At 41.3% G+C, this 21,665-nt stretch overlaps 1 protein-coding gene across 1 annotated transcript in view; it reads left to right on the forward strand.

The window, feature by feature from the left end:
• MTMR8 (myotubularin related protein 8) overlaps positions 1 to 21,665 on the forward strand; it is a 92,350-nt gene that overhangs the window by 61,823 nt on the left and 8,862 nt on the right. The window contains 3 exon segments of the mRNA XM_058658791.1: positions 3,683 to 3,807; positions 3,810 to 3,879; positions 7,464 to 7,592. Coding sequence (XP_058514774.1) covers positions 3,683 to 3,807; positions 3,810 to 3,879; positions 7,464 to 7,592 — 324 coding nt within the window.

A 21,665-nucleotide genomic window follows, 5' to 3' on the forward strand; every position in this document is an offset into this window, starting at 1 on the left:
AGTTGAGGTCCTGAGAAAGGGGGCAGTATATCAAATACAAAGATATTCAGGAAATAGAGCTAACTGAACTAGGGAACAGAGAATGTCTACCTTAAGTAGCTGAGTTTATGAGATGCAGAATATAGGGTGATAGAGGATAGGTTTGAAGGAAAAGGATGGTTTCAATTTGGGACTTCTCTGTCCTGGGGCATCTGTAAAAGGAGATATCCAGTAAGGATTCAGTACTTATCTGGAGCTCACCAGTTTTGGAGTAGACAGAAGTATTTAGGGGTCTGGGAGTTATCTGCATATGTGAAGCAACTTAAGCCATGGATTTGGATACGATAGAATCAAAAGTAATATACAGGTGAGGAGCTCAGGGACTGGACAGAGCCATGGATAATCTGGTAGCTGAAATTCTAGTGAAGAAAGAAGTCCATAAAGATGACTACGAGAGAGTCACTAGTGAGGTAAAATTAAATTTAAGGTGAGCAAAGCAAAAAGTAAGAGAGAAACATTTCAAATTATGTCCCGTGCTTCAAAATAACCTACAAAATCAACTTTAGCTATGTGAAGGTTTTGATGATCTATAGTAGTAACTAGTTGAGGAAAATGACAGGAGCAGAAGCCAAGTGGCAGTGAACTGGAAGTGTGAACTCGAGAGGAGGAGGTGGAATATAAACATGGAAGCATGTAAGAATCTTGGTTCTGAAAAGGGTAGAAGAGGATGATGTTCACATAGGTAACGGATTTTTTTTTTCTGTTGCAGACAGATAAATTTATTTGCGAAGGGGCCAGGTGAGCAGGGAAAGGAGAGGGAAGGCTAAAGCACCTCGGGAGACAAAGCTGGGAGGTGGGATGCCTATCGGAAGGGGGGGGGGAGGGAGAGACACCACTAGGTTATGGATTCGAGAAAGTAGATTCAAGACAGGAATAATTTTAACAGTTTTTTTACACTGAGAGGAGAGAAACCTTAAAGAAGATAAGGGGAGATAAGGTTATAGACATTATACTCTTTCCTAGAGCAAGATTTTTGAGGAGGTAGGAAAGGTGAAAACTCCTAGCATTAAAAAATTATCTTGAGCTATAACCAATAATTCCTCTTCATGGAAACTGGATGGAAAGACAGGAAGAGAAACAACTACATTGGCACGTGTCAGAGGTCTTGATATTTTTCACTGAACTGTAGACAGTGATGTGAAGAAAGATGTGAAATATAGTAGAGGTTTAAAAAGGTAGCTTAAAAGTTGTAAAAGAGCAAGTCCTAACCACAACCTATGATTAGCTCATTGACATTTCAATTTTAGTTTATATACAGGACCGACTGTTATATACCTTAAAATGGCTATAAGGTACCATTCAGCTGTCTTGTGTCTATTTCATTTTAGTATTTAGCCATTTGTTGTGTTGAAGTATAATTTTGCTTTTTTTTTTTAACATACTGGTTACTCAAAACCATGTCAATTCCATAATATTGCAAATTGCTGTTGATGTTATATTGGGACTCTTAATTGACTGTGATGATATTCTACCAGCTCTAACTTCAGACCAGAAATGGTCTCCCCAAGAAACTGTTCAACCCATCTGGACAATAAGTAGCTGGACTCTATGCTTGGTATATGTTTGCAAGGAAAAAATCTTGATTGAATTTGAACTGTAATACTGCATCAAGGTGGAGGAATCCACCAGGGGGGAGGGGCGTGGGGAGGAGTAGGGGGATTCCCAGAGCCTATGATACTGTCACATAATGCAAAATAATTAATAAAAATAAAAATAAAAGTTGTAAAAGACGTGAGGGTAAAGAATAAACACTGTCAAATACATACACGAAAACTGATTAGGGGAAATCAAGTTTCAGCTAAATGTGGAGACTTAATATTTTAGAGGGAATGCAATCCCTTAGCTTAGCTCCAAGCGTTGTGGCCACTCGCGTAGTGAATTGGCAGACAGAAGATCTTTCTCTGCTCTCTGTATATCGGCCTTTCCAATAAAAGTAAATAAATCTTTAAAAAGTAAATAAATAAAGATAAATGCATAAATACTTCAGAGTCAAATTGTTCTGAGAATGTTGGGGAGTAATCCACATGCTGGCAGAAGAAAGCATTGCAGTAAACAACATGGATGTGCCCTTTGTCCACAAAAAGCTGAATAGGGCTATTTAAATCTAGATTTAAACTAATTACAATTAAATGAGATTTAGACAACTGGAAATAGATCTAGCATATGTCCTAGTAATGCAACTCCTGGAAATAGATCCAAACAAAATGAAATCTGCAGATAAGAAAGGTACCTACAGCCCCATGTTTATAGCAGTGCAATTTATAATAGCTAAGCTATGGAACCAACCTACATGCCCATCAATAGATAAATAGATAGGAAATTTGCTCCACATACTCCATGGACTATTACTCAGCCATTAAAAAATTAAAATTTACTGTTCACAACAAAATAAACTCAGCAGGAAACCATTATGCATAGTAAAATGAGCCAGTCCCAAAAAGACAAATATATGTTCTCTCCGATATGTGACAACTAATACATACAGTACACACACACACACAAACGATAAACTCTAAAGGGGAGATTAACATCCTGAGAAATAATGACACAGCATGTGTCTTTACTCCCAAATTATACACCAGAAAGTTAAGCTTGTAACATGAAATGAATGACTATGTCATTGTAATAACTTGTAGACAAATAATAGGAAGGGAATACAGGGAGAGAGAAAGGTAACGGTTTATACTTAAATGTCTGTGTCATGGAAAGAAAACAAATGAATCTTTGAAAAAAAGTAAATGAGATTGAAAATCCTAGTGGTTGAGATGCCTGTATCCACATCACAGTTCCTGGGTTTGATTCCTAGCCCTGGCTCCTAACTTTAGTTTCCTCCCCTGCAGAAACTGAGCTATAACAGTGATGGTGCAGATAATTGAGCTGGGGGACCTGGACTGCGTTTTTGGCTTCCCAGCTTTGGCCCCAGCCAACTCCAGGCCCTTGTAAGCATTTGGAGAGTGAGCCAGTAAATTGAAACTTCCTCTCTCTCTGCCATTCAAATAAATATGAATTTTAAAAAATTAAGTTCCTGTGTCACACTAGCTGCATTTTAAGTTAGTGACTTTATATTGGGCAGCATATCTGTAGAATGTTTCCAGCATTGCAAAATGTTCTGTTGGGAAGAAGCTATAAGATAAAATATACTTGGGCCCCCCATAATGGTCTAGTAGTTGGATTTTCACCTTGCATCTGCTTGGATCCCATATGTGGATGCTGGTTCGTGTCCTGGCTGCTCTACTTCCCATCCAGCTCACTCCTAAAGGCCTGGGAAGGCAGTGGAGATTGGCCCAAAGCCTTGGAACACTGTATCCACATAGGAGACAGGGAAGAAGCTCCTGGCTCCTGGCTTCAGATTCTCTCAGCTCTCTCCTTTTCTCTGTAAAATCTGCCTTTACAATATAAATAAATAAATTTTTTAACAAAGGGGAGAAAATATACTCAACCAAAATTTTGCAGTGTGGATGATAAGGATACCAATGGTAATGGAATTGGGATTCACTGGCTTTAAGATTCTGGCTGACATTTTGGAATGAGATGTTTCCTTGCCAATGCTAAGAGAGACAGAAGATGACCTTGTAGCATATTCCAAATAATACAATCCCTGATGCTAACCTGTGTCTTTCTTTACCTTTATTTCATTTCCCAGGTATCGTCACCTGGATGGAGACTCTAAAGTGTCCCCTGTCTTCACTCAGTTTCTAGATTGTATTTGACAAGTAATGGAACAATTTCCCTGTGCCTTTGAGTTCAATGAAAAATTTCTGCTGGAGATACTGACCATATTTTTTGTTGCCAATTTGAAAACTTCCTTGGAAACTGCCAGAATGATCGTGAGGATCTAAGGTAAATTCAGTTTGTGAGAAAATGTTCCTTACAGAGAAAAGAATGTACCCAGCACTCTGAATTTGGGAGGGGGGAGGTTACAGTAATACGAAGAACTTTTGAAGAATAAAGTACTCAGTATTTACACAGACATCTTTCAGGACTTTAAGTTCCTCATCTGTAAAATAAGAATAGCGCTGCTTACCTTTCAGAGAAGTCATGAAGAGCCAATAAAACAACGGATTTGCAAGGGCTTTATAAAGAATCAATTTCTGCTCAGGTGCGTAGTCTAAGTCTGATTTACACTGTTGGAGATCACAGACTGGCAGCTCATAGGCCCAATGGACATGGTTTGTGTTAAACTACAAACTATTTCCCAGGATTTAATTAGCAAGAGATTTTTTTTTTTAATAAAAAATCCAATCAGTTTGGATTTTTTTTTTTCTAAATAGAAAATCCGCTATATACCAAGATATTCTGGAAACTCAGAAACTGGCAACACAAGGCCTGCAGTTTCTCATTGCAATAATTATCTAGAGCAAAATAGCAGCTGTGCCATTTCAATGAGGTAAACTCATTCTTTTTGGCTGCAGTCCTTGCAACTCCTGGTAATTTATTCTCAGTGTGCTTTTAATGTTATCAGCCCAGTTCCTTTAGGCAGTTGAATTTATGCCCCTGGTTTAAACTAATACCCTCATAGTTATACAAGTTCTAATTGGCAAGATAGAGCACCTGTGAGCAGTTACTCTCCTTATTTTACGAGAAGAAAAAGTGGACAGCAAAGTAACTGTTTCACAAGCTACTCCCATCTCACAGCTGTTGGCTGAGTTAGCAGTTGTCCCAAGTTCTCATACCCTTTTACGACATGAGCCTGGATGATATCACCTATCTGTGATTCCGTTTTCAACACACAGCAGTGATGAGTCTTCCTGCTTTAACATTTGTATACTTGCTTTGTGGCTTCTACCCACATTTCTCTTGCATTTTTCGAGACGGCCTTTCTCACTCCTTCCCAAATGTCTAAAATAGACACATTCATTCTGTCTCTGACATGCTTTCTTTCCTAGGCACTAATATATATATATACACATATACATATATATATGTCTTTTCCATAGAGGTTTTTCCTCCTCTTAAAATAAAATTAATATATCTGGACATATTTCTCTGAAAAAATCTTTTTCCATGTAAAAGTAAGAATGTTTTGAACGTTTAAACATATGTTAAAATAGTGATTTCTTGAAGCTAGTAGGGAGGAAAAGGAGCAGCCTTTAGAATCAGGCGTATCTACATAGGTTTTTACTTGGGTTCTTATCACCTACCGACTATTTGACCTTTAGAAAATTAATTTTTCTCTCATTTTCTCATTAGTAATTTGGGGATAAAACACCTCAGAATTTTGTTATAACAATTTAAAGAGTCTGGAACAGTGTTTGACACATAGTAATTAATTACTGGTATCTTTAAGTCCAAGACTTTTTTTCTGGTTTTTAACTAGCAGCAGATGTGAAAGATGATCATACAAGATCTTTGGCCTTATGAATATGGTCTGAGGATTGTAAAGTTAAAGGACCACAATTTTAACTCCTATCACCCACACAAATCCTCTTTATTCTCAGTTTTGTTTGACATGTCATGTGCAAATGGCCTTCTCATTTTTTTTTATCTATTTTATTGTATTGTTGTTGACAATCTTTACATAGTTAATTACAGTTAAAGGAAAAAGAAGAAAAAAAAAAAGAAAAAAAAAGGTTCAGGGGGATAGGGAAGTGGGTAATGCGGTTATGTCCATATTGTTTCCATCATGTATCTGAGGTAAAGGGGGATATTGAGGGAGAAGCCCCACCCGGTTCCCCGCCCACCCCAAGTCCCGGATGTGGGGCATGCTCTGAGATATGTGCTCAAGTGGTGTTAATAGTTCTCCAGTTATGAATCGCTGCCAGTTTCGCTCGATGAGGTCGTCCACTGATTGATATGGTCCATCATAAAGTCTCCTTTTGCCCCATATTTTGCTGCCAACATATAGCTGAGATGAATGATTGTCCTATTCTGTCTTCTGTCTTTTCTTGGTTAGAGTTCTGAGTCCAGCAGTTCGATTGGGGAGATCTCCAAAGATACTTTGAGGTATTCCCAGATTAGTTTCTTGTATGTTCTAGCAAGCACAGGGTCCGGCACAGTCCATCACCCCGATCAGCTGGTGGTTGCTATTGCTGGGTTGGTTCTGTTTTCGGTCCCGAGTTGCACTGGAACCGATGGGTGTTGCAGTCCAGTCTGGTTTGGCCCTTACATCAACCAGTGGGAGCTGCAGCCTAGTCGGGGAGACCCACAATAACCCCCACCAGGCCCGCCCCTTACCCTGGTTAGCCAGTATGTGTAGCAGAAGACCAGTCTGTCCCCCATCCCATTTGGCTCTGGTACTTGTCAATGGGTATTAAAGCTTGGTTCTATCTAACCAACTCAACCATCTAGCCCTCACAGATGTTGCTGAGTGCCTCTCTATCTAGCCATCCCAGCCCCTGGGCCTTCTCATTAATGTTACAGCAGCTGTCACTGGGAACCAGAGAATTCTTTGCATTTTAGGCTGTTGACACTGTGGCTTCCTTGCTGGTTGGACAGATTCTGCATTGTCTCAAATGAAGTGTAAGAATATATATATATATATATATATATATATATATACATATATACTGTATATACACACACACCACACACACCATACTATTTGGTTGCCTACCTGGAATGACTCATGCATATTTGCTAGCATAAATTGCCAGTCGTCTGTCTATGGGAGGAAAAACTGATTTTAAATAAAACAAATATGGAAGAGCAAAAATTCACCCTCCAGATTCTTGTCTCTTAACGTACTGACTTTAAAAAATTCTAAGTTATTTAGAAATTTTAAAATTTATTTTCACTTTGGTTTGGCAGAGAAAGAGCAAACTTGCATCTGCTGATTGACTTCCAGAATGCCTGCAACAGCCAAGGCTGGGCCAGGTTGAAGACAAGATTCCAGAATTTAATTTAGGTTTCTCATGTAGGTTAGAGGGATGCAAGTAATTGAACCATCACATTCTGCCACCCCTGGGAAACTGGACAAAAAATACATATTATACAGGACTCTAACCAGGCAGTGTGTTATGGGATGCAGGCATCCCAAGCAGCATCCTAACCATTGTGCCAAATTCCTCAAACCACCCCCCCTACTCCTCAGTTTTTAAACTTGCTAGATTTGGAAGAGACCTTAAATATCACGTTGTCATTTGCATTCCCACCACCTTGGTCACCCCTGCATCCTCTGCACTGCCAAACAGATTACAAAACAGACCCAGAAAGAACTAGGGCCTTTCCAAAGATCACACAGCTACTCCACAGAAAAGAATTTCCTGTTCTGCAATGTGAAACTTGCTAATGTTTTAAAGATCAATAAATTGAGCCCAGGTAATTTGCTTGACTATTAAAGCTCATTTAGTGACATCACTTTCCCTATTTTATATTACATTCTCTTTTGAATTGAGCTACTTATTAATAAAATTTGATTATTTCAGTAGTGGTATTAAGATCACTTGCTTGGTACTTGTAATTTTTGTTTTTTTCTTTTCTAACAGAGTGTATAAAAAAACATATTCCATGTGGTCTTTCTTGGTTCAAAGGAAGCCAAACTTCAGGAACTCTCTCTATAAAGGCTTCACTATGTACGGGGTGGTCAGTCCTACTACTGCACCTTGTAACATTCAGTAAGTTCCTAAGCTGTCTTGTTATTCCTGTAGCAGGCCCCAGAGCCTCAGCTTCCTTGACTCTCCCTGAATAGCTACCACTTGTCTGCATAAGCCTTGCTACAGAGCTCAACTCCTTTTGGTTTCCCAGGATTTGTTTGTCATTGCTTGCTTAGGGCAAGAAATAAGAAATAGGCCTGGTGCAGTAACCTAACAGCCAAAGTCCTCACCTTGCGTGTGCTGGGATCCCACATGGGTGCTCCATTTTATCCAGGCTGCTCCAACCAGGACTCTAACCAGGCTGCTCCATTTTATCTAGGCTGTTCCACTTCCCATCCAGCTCCCTGTTTGTGGCCTGGGAAAGCAGTCACGGATGGCCCAAAGCCTTGGGACCCTGCACCTGTGTGGGAGACTCGGAAGAGGCTCCTGGCTCCTGATTTCAGATCAGCTCAGCTCCGGCTGTTGTGGCCACTTGGAGAATGAACCAGGGAAAGGATTTTTCTGTATGTCCTCTTTGTAAATCTGACTTGCCAATAAAAAGTAAATGAATCTTAAAAAAAAGAAAAGTAGTCAGTTCATAGCAATGTAATCAGTCAAGGTCCAGGTTATCTCCTTTCTTTCATCTTCCCCTATATCTTCCTCTTCTTTTAAGTCCCTTTTCTCAGCAAAGAAAAGAGGAGAAAATTCAAATACTTAGTGTATTTTTACAATATATAAAATATGTAGGAAAAGTGTCTTTTGACAACAGATGAATGGTTGTAAGACAAAACTAAATGTATTTTGGTTCCAACCATCTACTGTTTTTTAGGATTTTGTGTATAAAAGACCATACCATTTCTGAATACACATAAGTCTTACTTCTTCCTTTAAAATTTATATTGCTTTTATTTTCTTGCCTAATACCCCTTATTGTTACTTCAATTGTAATATTGGGAAAAGCTTTCAATCTTTAACCGTTGAGTGTGACGTTAGCTGTAAATTTTTTCACAAAAATCTGCCATCGTGTTAGGTCTGTGTAGTAGCAGTTTTATTTTTTTAAAAAAGATTTATTCATTGTTATAGGAAAGGCAGATTCTACAGAGAGAAACCTGTTGATTCACTCCCCAAGTGGCCACAGTGGCTGCAGCTGAGCTGATCCGAAGCCTGGAGCTTCTTCTGGATCTCCCACATGGGTGCAGGGTCTCAGGACCATGGGTCATCCTCTACCCCTCTCCCAGGCTGCACAGAGGAAACTGGAGGGGAAGTGCAGAAACCCAGATACAAACCAGCACCCACATAGGATTCCAGTGCATGCAAGTCTCGGATTTAGCCACTGAGCCATCGTGCTGGGTGCATGTTTTCCCCTCTATTGTAAAAAATAATTAATATTCAGCAATAGTCACAAGTACATCATTCTGCTATCTAAGTGTATCCTGACATTGTAGATATAGAGGCTGGTATAAAGTCCATCATTCTGTTTTCAAGCTATATTTAACAGTTTCATTGGGAGTTCTTCTTTTATTCAGAAGTAGAGATGCATACTGCAATGTATCTTCACTTCATGGTATACTTACCTCCATTATACAGATCCTCTAGATAAATATATGTGCATATATATATATATGTGTGTGTGTGTGTGTGTGTGTGTGTGTGTGTGTATTTGAGCCTATATATATCTTTTGATCCTGTACTTGACATAAGGTTGCCCTATATCAGAGAGAACATGTATTTGTCCTTTTGGGATTTATTTCTTTCACTGAGCGTCATGGTCTCTAGTTGGGACCATTTGGTTGCAAATGGCAGAATTCCGTTCTTTTTAATGAATGAGTAGTAGTTCATGGAGTAGATGTGCCACAGTTTCTTTAGTCACTCCTCTTTTGACAGGCATCTGGGTTGTTCCCATGTCTTTGCTATTGTAGATTGTGCTTCTGTAAATATAGCATTACAGATTACTTTCTCAAATGCAGATTTCATTTCCTTTGGATATATTCCCAAAAGTGGGAAAGCTGGATCATACGGCAGATCAATTTTCAGTTCTCTTAGAATTCTCATACCGTGTTCCATAGTGGTTGTACTAACCTACAGTGAAGTAGGGTAACTTTCTCCCCACATCCACTCCAACGAGTGTTATTAGCAGAGTTCCACACGTAGGCCAATCTCACTAGAGTTAGGTGGAACCTCAATGATGTTTATTTGTATTTCTTTGGTAACTAGGGAACCTGAATGTTTTTTTCATACATCTATCAGCCATTTGAATTTGTTCTTTTGAAAAATGTTTATTTCCTTTGTCCATTTCTTCAAAGGGTTGTTTGTTTTGCTGCCACTGAGTTTATGAAGTTCTTTGTAAATCCTGAATATTAATCCCTCATCAGTTCTGTAGTATGCAAAGATTTCCCCCATTATGTTGGTTACTTCTTCACTTTGTTGATCATTCCCTTTGCTGTACAAAAGCTTCCTAGTCTGATGTAGTCCCATTTGTTTATTTTGGCTTTAATTCCCTGTACTTTTGGTGACATTTCTAAGAGGTCTTTAGCAATTCCTGTATCTTGCAGAGTGCTTCCTATGTTTTCCTCTAATTGTTTGAAGGTTTCTCGGTGTACATTGAAGTCCTTGATCCATTTAGAGATGATTGTTGTGTGTGGTGAAGTCTTACCTCTTACTTCTGCAGACTGCTTGCTATCTAATTGTCCCAACAGTATTTGCTAAAGAGCCCAGACTTTGTCCCTGGATTAGTTATACATGTGTAGGCTCCCTTTTGAGGTTTCTATTCTGTTCCATGTATCTTCTCTGTTTTTGTACCAGCACCAGCCTGCTTTGACGACCACTGTATGCCTTGAGGTCTAGGATTATGATTCCTGCAGTTTGATTTCTATTCTTCAGGATAGCTTTTGTGGTCTTTTATGTTTCCAGATGAACTTTTGCATCTTTCTTTCTATTTGTGAGAAGAGTTTTGTTGGCCTTTCATTGGTCTTGTATTGGATCTGTATATTACTTTTGGTAGCATGGAGATTTGGATGATGTTGATCGTGCCGATCCAGGAATATGGTAGGTTTTTCCATCTTTCAATGAATTCTTCCATTTCTTTTTTCAGTGTTACGTGATTTTCATCATAGAGGTCTTCAACATCTTTAATTAGGTTAATTCCATGGCATTTAAGGTTCCTCTTTGCTATTTTAGGTGGAACTATACATACAGGTTCCTTCTCAGCCATGGAGTTATTTGTGTATACTAGTGCCATCAATATGTGTTTATGGATTTTGTATCCTGCTACCCTGCCAGACTCTCTTATGAGTTGTAATAGTCTCTTTTTTAAATTTTTATTATTCTTATTTTTTAAATTTTAGGTGAAGTTAACATAGTTGACCACAGTGGAAATGATCAATTGTTAGGGAAAAGTGGGTATAATCATTGTTTCCAAATTTTCTATTTCTTCTTCCTATTTCTGGCAGGAGGTGGGGGAGATAAGGGGAGAAGCCAGACCCAGCCTCCCAACACCCATAGTACTCAGGGATGGGAAATGGCCACCCAACATCAACCCAGGTCCTAATGTGCGGCATGCTCTGAAGATTCTGCCAGGGTGTTTTTCTTTTTTTTTTTTCTCAGCGTGGTTTTGATAGTTCTAAAATGCTGTCAATTTCACCAATCCAAGGATGAGGATACACTTTCAATGTCCATTGGCTGACATAGTCAACTTTAGTGACTGCATTTGCCCAGATATTTGCTACCACTATTTGGCTAGGGAAATTGTCCAGTTTGTTCTTTCCTCCTTCCTTTGACATAATATGGATGTCCTCTGCAGGCCTCTGGGCTGTCAAATCCTCCATGTGTATCTGGGCCAGCTGTCTGCTACTCTATCTTTTCTACTGATTAGGACCGGTTGTTGCAGGTGGGTCTGGTCTCCCACCCCAGGCCTCACGGACCCAGCACCTCCTGAAAAGGTGTGCCAAGGACCCAGTCCAGGTGATCCAGACCCCACCAGACCCCGTCCCTGAACTCATGGTCCTGGTGCCACCAAGCAGTGTCTTGATTGAATCTGTTGTTCTCCTTCGTCAGAATCTTGTCAAATGCAAACAGGGATAATTTTTAATTCCTTATTTTCTATTTGAATTCCTTTATTTTTCTTGCCAAATAGTTCCAGCAAGGATTTCTAATACTATATTGAATAGCAGAGGTGAAAGTGGATATCCTTGTCTAGTTCCAAATCTTAGTGGAAAAGTTTCCAGCCTCTTCATTTAGTATGATGTTGGCATTGGTGTGTATGTGTGTATATATAGCTTTGATTGTGTTATAGAATGTCCATTCTTTGCGTATCTTGCTTAAGGTTTTCAGCATGAAGTGGTGTTGGATTTTATTAAATGCCTTCTCTGCATCTATTGAGATAGTCGAATTGTTTTTATTTTTCAATTTGTCAATGTGGTGTATCACAATTATTGATTTGCATATGTTAATCCATCCCTGTGTGCCAGGGATAAATCCTACCAGGTTTGCATAAATGATCTGTCTGATCTACTGTTGGATTGTGTAGGCTAGTATTTTGTTGAGGATCTCTGCATCTATGTTCATCAAGGATATCAGTCTGTGGTTCTCTTTTTCTGCTGTGTACCTAGCTTTGGTAATAAAGTGACATAGGCCTCACAGAAAGAGTCTGGAAGGATTGCCTCCCTTTCTATTGTTTGAAATAGCTTGCAGAGGATTGGGGTGAGTTCTTGAAACATTTGTTAGAACTCTGCAGTGAAGCCATCTGGTCCACGGCTTTTGTTGGTTGGGAGTGATTTAATTACTGATTCAACCTCCATCCTTGTGACAGGTCTATTTAGGTTATTAATTGCCTCATGATTCAATTTTGGTAGATTGTGTGTGTCCAAAGTTATATCCATTTCTTCTAGGTCTTCTGATTTGTTGCCATATAGTTGCATGTAATAGTTTCTGGTTATTCTATGTATGTCAGAGGTACCCATTGTTTATATGTCCTTTTATGTCTCTGATGCTATTGATTTGTATCCTCTCCCGCCTTTTTTTTTTAACTAGTTGGGCTAGTGGGGAATCTAGTTTGTTGATTTTGTCGAAGTACCAGCTCTTTGATTCATTGATCTTACCTATTGTTCTTTTGGTTTCTATTTAGTTTAATTTCCTCTTTTATTTCGGTTATTTTTTTCCTGTTAGTCTTGGGATTGCTTTGCTCTTTTATATCCAGCTCCTTCAGATATATGGCTAGCTCATTTACTTGGTGCTTTTCTAGTTTATTGACATAAGCGTTGTTTAAGATGAACTTTCCTGTGGGCAGATCTCAAGTAAGTCTGAGCTGGAGGCGTGGATGCTTTACTCCCCCAGCTGCCTGGCTGCAACTGGAAGAACTCAGGCCAGGCAGCCTGTGCAGCAGTGTTGCCTGGCCCAAGCTGAGCCACCCAGTGGTACACTCTGGGAACTTGAGGGTATGGGGTTACAGGGAATCTGGGGGATGGCATAGGTGAGGATGAGCAGGGACCTGAGGGTTCACATCCAGGTGAGGAATGACTTCTCTGGGATTTCCATGGACAAGACCACTCTGCGATGAAGGGATAGAACATGGAACCCAGCAGCAAGTGCCAGAAAAGGGAATGGGTACTGTGAGGCTGAGCTATGAAGCCATCAAATAGGTGAGTGAATCAGGTCTGGGGGTAGAATCTGCAGGGGAGTATTTGGGCTCACACATGTGGAACAGCAGTCTGTTGGCACATGCAAGATCTGTGGCTGGGAATAAGCCTGATTGGGGAGCTAAGGGGGCACCCCCGCTAGGCTAAAATACCCATCGGTAGATACGAGCCAGAGTGAATGCAATGTCCTGTGCTGAACATGACTGCAATCTCCATCAGCATGGGTGTGGACTGGGTCTGGGAAGGCCCAGAATAGGCTAGACTCCAGCACCCATTGGTACTCATGAGTCAGAGTGGGTGTAGAATAGGCTGGGCTAGGTCTCAGCTCCTGCTGAACCATGGGAGCGCTGTGTCTGGGCATGAATCAAGTGTGGCTGGGCTGCGACATCAAGCAGTATGAACCAGAAAGGGTATGAGCCAATTGGGCAGGGGCACCATTCTTGCCAGGACAAGAGGTGGACAAAGTCAGCCTGGGTCAAAGACCCACCAGTGTGTGCAAAATCTGCCACTGGGAGGAGACCGGATAGAGGAGCTGGGGAAATCCTTTCTTAGGTTGCACTCCCTGCAGGTAAGCTCAATAACCAAGGCGAGGAGCAGCCCAAACCAGGGCAGGTTACAGTACCCGTCAAAATACATATGGGTCAGGTAAGGGGGTGGGCCAGGCCAGGCCAGTTCATAACACCCACTGGCAGATCCAAGGACCAGGATGGGGTGCAGGGTGGACCGAGTCAGGTCACAACACCAGCCAGTTCACATTGGAGCCTGGATGGGGCTGCCTGGGCAAGGCTAGGCTGCAGCACCTACCAGCATAAGCTGGAACTGGGTGCAGGTTGAATCAAACTAGACTGAAGCATCCGCTGGTAAATGCCGAGGTGCTCTAGAGGCGGTGGTTGCTAGGTCTGAGAGCTCCAGGGATGGAGGGTCCCTTTGGCTCACTTGTGAGGCGGGTGCTAGATCCATGAGTCCTAGGAGTGGGGAGCCTGACAGTGCTTGGGTCACCTGCTCCAGGTCCTAGGGCCCACCTATGTGGTAAGTGCCAGGTCTGTGAGCCCCAGGGAGGGTGGGAGGTCTAGCAGGGCCTGAGTCTCTTGGCCCAGGTCCATGATTCCTGGGGTGAGAGATCTGGCAGGTCCCAGATTGCATGGCTTAGGGCCTTGGACCTGCCTGCGTGGTGGGTGCTGGATCTGTGAGCCCCAGGGGTGGGAGATCCAGAGGGGCCTGGGTCGCCTAGCCCAGGTCCTAGGGCCCACCTGTGTGGTGAGTGGCGGGTCCTTGAGCCCCAGGCGTAGGAGGTCCGGTGGGTCCCAAGTGTAATGGCCCAGGACCATGTGCCTGCCTGTACAGTGGGGTGCTGGATCCTAAAGCCCCAGGGGTGGGAGATCCAGTGGGGCTTGGGTCCCCTGTCCCAAGTTCTTGGGCCCACCTGCAGGGAGTTGCCATGTCCGTTAGCCCCAGAGTTGGGAGTCTGGCTTGTCCAGGTTGCCTGGCTCAATGAGTCCACCTATGAGAGCTGGTCCTCCTCAGTGTAAAGGGTGGAATGCTGGACAGCAGACCATGGTGCACATAGAAGACATGGTAGCCCATTGGGGCCTGCAGAGTACATCTGATACCATAGCAGAGAATGGAGAACAGAACATATTGACAACTACCCCAAACCAGATGACAGCAAATATCTGGGTGAATGGAGACCATAAGGTTGAATGTGTCAGCCAATGGACATTGGAAGGGATTCCTCATCCACAGATTGGCAAGATCAATAAAATTTCAGAACTGTTACATCCACCTTGGCAAAACCCTCAGAGTATGTGCCATGTTGTGAACCTGGGTTGATATCGGGTGGCTATTCCCCATCCTTGGGTACTGGGATTGTTGGGAGGCTGGGTATGGCCTATCCTCTTATCTCCCCTTCCCGCCAGAAATGGGAAGAAGAAATAGAATGTTTGGAAACAATGATTATACCCACTTCTCCCTAACCCTAGATCCTTCCCACCCTGATCGATTATGTAAACATTATCTAAAATAATTTTTAAGATGAATTTCCCTTTGAAACAGCCTTGATTGTGTCCCATAAGTTTTGATATGCTGTGCTGATACCTTCATTTATTTTCCTTTTGATTTTTTTTAAGATTTTTTTTTTATTGAAAAGTCAAATATACAGAGAAGAGGAGAAACAAAGAGGAAGATCTTCCGTCTGATGATTCACTCCCCAAGTGGTCACAACGTCTGTAGCTGAGCCAGTCCAAAACCAGGAACCAGGAGCTTTTTCCAGGTCTCCCATACAGGCCCAAGGCTTTGGGCCGTCCTCAACTGCTTTCCCAGGCCACAAGCAGGGAGTTGGATGGGAAGCAGGGATGCCGGGATTAGAACCGGTGTCCATATGGGATCCTGGTATGTGCAAGGTGAGGACTTTAGCCATTAGGCTACCATGCTGGAACCTCCTCTTTTTATATTATAACCCCCTGTTCATTTGTAGCATAATATTCAGTCTCCAATATTTATATATCTTCTAGGTTATTTTGATCTGGTCTCCAGTTTTACCCCAGGATAGCCTGAGAAGATACGTGGTATGATTTTGATTTTTTTAAAAATTTGCTAAGTCTTGTTTTATAAACTGTATTATGATCAGTCCTGGAGAAAGTTCCATGTACTGATGAGGAAAAAATATGTATTCTCTGTCTGTAGGATGAAATGTTCTGTAGATACAAGTTAAATCTGTTTGCTATAGTGTCTGGTTGATCTCTGTTGTTTTCTTGCTGAGTTCTGTCTCATCAATCTTTTCATTGATGTTAATGAGGTGAAGCTCCACACTATTATTGCATTGGAGTCTATGTCTCCCTTTAAATCCATTAATATTTGTTACATGTAGCTATGTGTCCTGGCGTTTGGTGTGTATACATTTATTATGGTGATCTCTTCTTGCTGAATAGATCCTTTGATCATTATGTGGGTGTCCTTTTTCATCTCTTTTAATGTTTTTCATGTCAAAGTTATATTATCTGGTGTAAGAATAACCTCACCAGCTCAGTTTTTCTTTCCATTAGCCTAGAATATCTTTTCCCATCCTTTCACTTTAAGTTTTAGCATATATTTGTTGGTAAGATGTGTCTTCTTTAGGCAACAGATGGGTTTTATTTTTGGATCCAGTCCTCTAATCTGTGACATTTGATTGATGAGCTTAAGCCATTTACGTTCAGGGTTAATATCTATAGGAAATGATTTGGTCCTGTCGCTTTCACAATGAGTTGTTCATTGCTTGATTTAGTCTTCTTTTGTTGTTTTATTGGGACATTCTCCACATTTGCCTTTGATCTTGTTAGGTGCTATTCCTTTTCTGTCAGTAGGACATCTTAGTATTTTTTATGATGCAAGGTGTTAGATTTTGTCAAATATTCTTCACAGATTGAATTTTTTGTGTATTCTTTTTCCTCAGTCCTATTAATGTATAATTTCACGTTATTGGATTTTTACGTTTTCTGCCCTTACTTTCCTGGGGTAAATCTTACTTGATGGTTGAATATTTTACTCTCATTATGATGACATCTTGCTGTGGCTAGTATACTGCCGCTGTATTTATATGAATAAGGATGTTGATCTTTAGTTTTGTTTTCTTGTAATGTCGTTAGTTCTGTCATTCAGTTGTTAGTTGTTGTCATATCGTGAATTACAATGCTCTCTTTAATTTGAGAAACATATATGTTAATTATTTCAGTCACTAATGAAGTAATCCTGCACAGTATTTGTTGGGATTTAAAAAAAATATGTATGTATTTGAAACTCAGAGTGACAGAGAGGGAGAGACTGAGAAAGAGTACTTCTATTTACTGGTTTACTCCCCAGATGGCTGCAATAGCCCAGGCAGGGCCAGACCAAAGCCAGGAGCCTGAAGGTCCATTCAAGTCTCCTACATGGTGACAGGGATCCAAGTCATTGGGCCATCTTCCACTCTTTCCAAAGCATATTGGAAATACAGCAACTATGACTCCCCAGGATGTCAGTAATCTACTGTACCGCAGTGCCAACCCCTTAATAATTTTTGTTTATTAATTCATTGTCTTGACATGTTCAAGTGTTCAGATTTTCTGTTTCTTCTGGAGTTTGTTTTGATTGGTTGTTTTGATTGATTGGTCGTGGGTTACTTGGATTTGAGTTCCCATTCCCCAACTTCAGCCCCTTCTGCACTCTGGGTATTTGAGTAATGCACAAGCAGATGGAAAATGTGTGGTTTTTCTTTTTTTTTTTTCTTTCTCTGCCTTTTGAAAAAAGTGTGTTGTTTATTTATTATACACTGATTTATACAGTTTTTCTGTTATTTTTATTGCATTCTATTATGATCAAAGAATCATATTCATTAAGTCCTTACCAAATCTAGTGTCATAAAACTTTTACCTTATAAAACTTTTAAGTTTTACAGTATTTGCTGTTATATGTAGGTATAATTTAATTTTGTTTGTAATAAGGTAAGGGTCCAAATTTATTCTTGTGCACATGAATGTCAAATATTCCCAGCATCAATTGTTTTGAAAGTTACTCTTTTCCCTTTGAATTGTCTTAGTTCCCTTAAGAATCATTTCACTATGGTAGGCATTTGGTATGGTCGCTAAACATAGCATATGATGGCCATGGATTTTGATCCTGGTTCCTGCATTTGTGATCCAGCTTCCTGCTAATGCACACCTTTGGAGGCAGCAGATGATGATTGAAGTCCTTGGGACCCTGCCTCCTGTGTGGGAGACCTTTATTCAGTTCTGAATTCCTGGCTTTAGCCTAGCCTAACACTGGTTGTAGGCATTTGGAGAGTGAGTTGTTGAAAGAAATATCTCCACCTGGGCCCGGTGGCGTGGCCTAGCAGCCAAAGTCCTCGCCTTGAACGCCCCAGGATCCCATATGGGTGCCGGTTCTAATCCCGGCAGCTCCACTTCCCATCCAGCTCCCTGCTTGTGGCCTGGGAAAGCAGTCGAGGACGGCCCAATGCATTGGGACCCTGCACCCACGTGGGAGACCTGGAAGAGGTTCCAGGTTCCCAGCATCGGATCGGCGCTTACCGGCCCGTTGCGGCTCACTTGGGGAGTGAATCATCGGACGGAAGATCTTCCTCTCTGTCTCTCCTCCTCTCTGTATATCTGACTTTATAATGAAATAAATAAATCTTTAAAAAAAAAAGAAATATCTCCATCTGTTTCTCTCTGCATTTAAAATAAAATAAAAAAAAATTCACTATAAATGTAGTGGTTTGTTTCTGAGCTTTGTTTTTTGTATTTAGTTTTACTTTGTTTGAAGAGCAGATAGACAGATGTAGTTATTCCATCCCTTGGTATACTTACTAAATATCCAGAGCAGCTGACATTGAACCAGGCCAAAACCAGGCACTGGAAATTCACTCTGATTCTCCTACAGGGGCAGCAGAGACCCAGATACTTGAACTGTTATCTGCTTCCCCATGTGTGCATTAATAGGAATCTAGATTGGGGAGTAGAACAGGAACTTAAACCCAGATATGTCAATAGGATGCAAGTTTCCTGACGAGTTTTTTTTTTTTTTAAGATTTTATTATTATTGGAAAGCTGGATATACAGAGAGGAGGAGAGACAGAGAGGAAGATCTTCCATCCGATGTTTCACTCCCCAAGTGAGCTGCAACGGGCCGGTGCGCGCTGCTGCGATGCCAGTCCCAAACCAGGAACCTCTTCCAGGTCTCCCATGCGGGTGCAGGGTCGCAAAGCCTTGGGCCGTCCTCGACTGCTTTCCCAGGCCAGAAGCAGGGAGCTGGATGGGAAGTGGAGCTGCCGGGATTAGAACAGGCGCCCATATGGGATCCCGGGGCATTCAAGGCGAGGACTCCAGCCGCTAGGCCACCCCGCCGGGCCCTCCTGACTGGAGTTTTAACCACTATGGATAGACCAAAAGCCTGCTTCATAAGTTCCTTCTGTATATAACATATTTTTATTATGAAAGGCTATTGAATTTTTTCAGAAGCTTTTCCTGTGTGTGATATGATTTTTGTCTTTCATTCTATTAATGTAATATCACATTGATTTGCATATATTGTACCATCTTGAAAACCAGTGATGAATTTCACTTTATTATAATATATAATCCTTTTAATATGCTATTGAATTTATTTTACCAGTATTTCCGTGAAGACTTTTTTAATGCTTATTTATTTTTATTGGAAAAGTGGATTTACGGAGAGAGAAGATACAGAAAGAAAGATCTTCTGTCTGCTGGTTCACTCCCCATGTGGCCTCAATGACCAGAACTGAGCTGATTCGAAGCCAGGAGCCAGAAGCCTTCTCTGGGTCTTCCACGTGGGTGCAGGGTCTCAAGGCTTTGGGCTGTCCTCGACTACTTTCCCTGGCCACAAGCAGGGAGCTGGATGGGAAGTAGAGCTGCCTGGATGTGAACTGGTGCTCATATGGGATCCGGGTGGGTGCAAGGTAAGGATTTAGCCACTGAATCATCACACTGCACCCCTTGAAGATTTTTCTATCCATGTTCATTAGCGATAAAGCCTGTAAGTTTCTTTCCTTTTGGTATCCTTACCTAATTTGGTAGGGAGGTCGTGCTGGTTTGTACAGTGAGTTTGGAAGCATGTCTTCTCCGTGTTTTTTGTTTGGTTGGTTGGTTTTTGTTTTTTATTCCTGTTTCATTCTCCTTACTTATTGTTATATTTCTTTTTTTTTTTTAGACATTATTGGCTGCTTTTAATTAGTTTTGCAATGAGAATTTGGAGAGAACAGAGTAGACAGCAACAATTTGAAATGTTCACACCAGGTCAAAGAGGGATCAAACGAGAGTTTTTAGGACAGAATACAGTAGATAAACTGATTGTTGAAGACATCAGTGTGTTTAAATGAGCCAAGTGGTGACTGACAATGGATGGAAAGTATTGTGGGTATTACAGAAATCATCATGGGAACCCCTTCCTGCTGGAGCACATAAGACTGGTAGAATGGAGTTGTTTCGGGACCCACCACAGTGGCCTAGTGGCTAAATGTCTTCTCCTTGAACGTGCTGGGATCCCATATGGGCGCCGGTTCTAAGCCCGGCAGCTCCACTTCCCATCCAGCTCCCTGCTTGTGGCCTGGGAAAGCAGTCAAGGATGGCCCAAAGCCTTGGGACCCTGCATTCGCGTGGGAGACCTGGAAGAGGTTCCTGGTTCCTGGCTTTGGATTGGCGCTGCACCGGCCATTGCACTCACTTGGGGAGTGAATCATCAGACGGAAGATCGTCCTCTCTGTCTCTCCTGCTCTCTGTACATCTGACTTTGTAATAAAAAAATAAATAAATCTTTAAAAAAAAAGAATGGAGTTGTTTCATGGAACACTGCCAAAATGTTTCAAAATCCAGAAATTATAACAGGCAGATATTGGAGCATTTTGGATTCCGAATTTTTCACTTTCTAAAAATGAGGGTTCATTTATGTCTTTGAAAGTCAGAGTTATGAGAGGGAGAGTGCAGATACAGAGATCATTCTTGGTTCACTCCTGAAAGAGCTGCAATGGCCAAGGCTGCGCAGGCTGAAACCAGGAGCCTGGAAATCCATTTAGGATTCTCACATGGCTGTCAGGGGCCTAAGCATTTGTACAGTTTTCCATCACTTTCTTGGCAGCATTAACAGGAAAGCAATTGGGCCTGGCACAATAGCTCAGTGGTTAATGTCCTCACCTTGCACGTACCAGGATCCCATATGAGCTCCGGTTCTAATCCCGACACCCCTGCTTCCCATCCAGCTCCCTGCTTGTGGCCTGGGAAAGCAGTTGAGGATGGTCCAAAGCCTTGGGACCCTGCACCTGTATGGGAGACCTGGCTCCTGGCTTCGGATTGGCTCATTTCCAGCCGTAGGGGTCACTTGGGGAGTGAACCATTGGACGGAAGATCTTCCTCTCTGTATATCTGCCTTTCCAGTAAAAATAAATAAATCTTAAAAAAAAAAAAAAAGAAGAAGCGAAGCAATCACAACTCACACCAACACCACTGTGGGATGCCAGTATAATAGGCAGCGGTTTAACCCAGTGTGCCACGGTGCAGGCTCCTCAGTGCAGACTCCTCAAAGTTTCTGAATGGGAATGTTCAACTTATATTAACCCTTATGATTGATTTGATTTGTGTGGCATTAGTTGTAATGGCTGCTTTGTTTTTTATGACTTTATTCAACTCTTTTGCGCTAGTTTAGCTAAAGATTTGTGTTCTTTCTATGAATCTTTATATTAAGTAGAACCCTCTCATTTTCTTTGATTTTTTTATTCTCTATTAGATTTATTCTCTAATATTTAATGTTTAATTAGTTTGTTTCCTTTGGGCCGATTTGTTTTTTTCTTTCTTCCCTCAGTTAAAGGCTGTTTATTTGGGCTCGTTCTTTTTTAATCTAGTTATATATTACTGTATATTTACCTCTTTTATGTTTTAATTGTAGTACCTTTCTTTTTGGTCCATATTGGGATGAAGTGATTTTTCTCTACTGGTGCATTTTGAGTCCTGGCTTA

The sequence above is a fragment of the Ochotona princeps genome, chromosome X (assembly GCF_030435755.1).
Source record: "Ochotona princeps isolate mOchPri1 chromosome X, mOchPri1.hap1, whole genome shotgun sequence".
NCBI classification, from domain to species: domain Eukaryota; kingdom Metazoa; phylum Chordata; class Mammalia; order Lagomorpha; family Ochotonidae; genus Ochotona; species Ochotona princeps.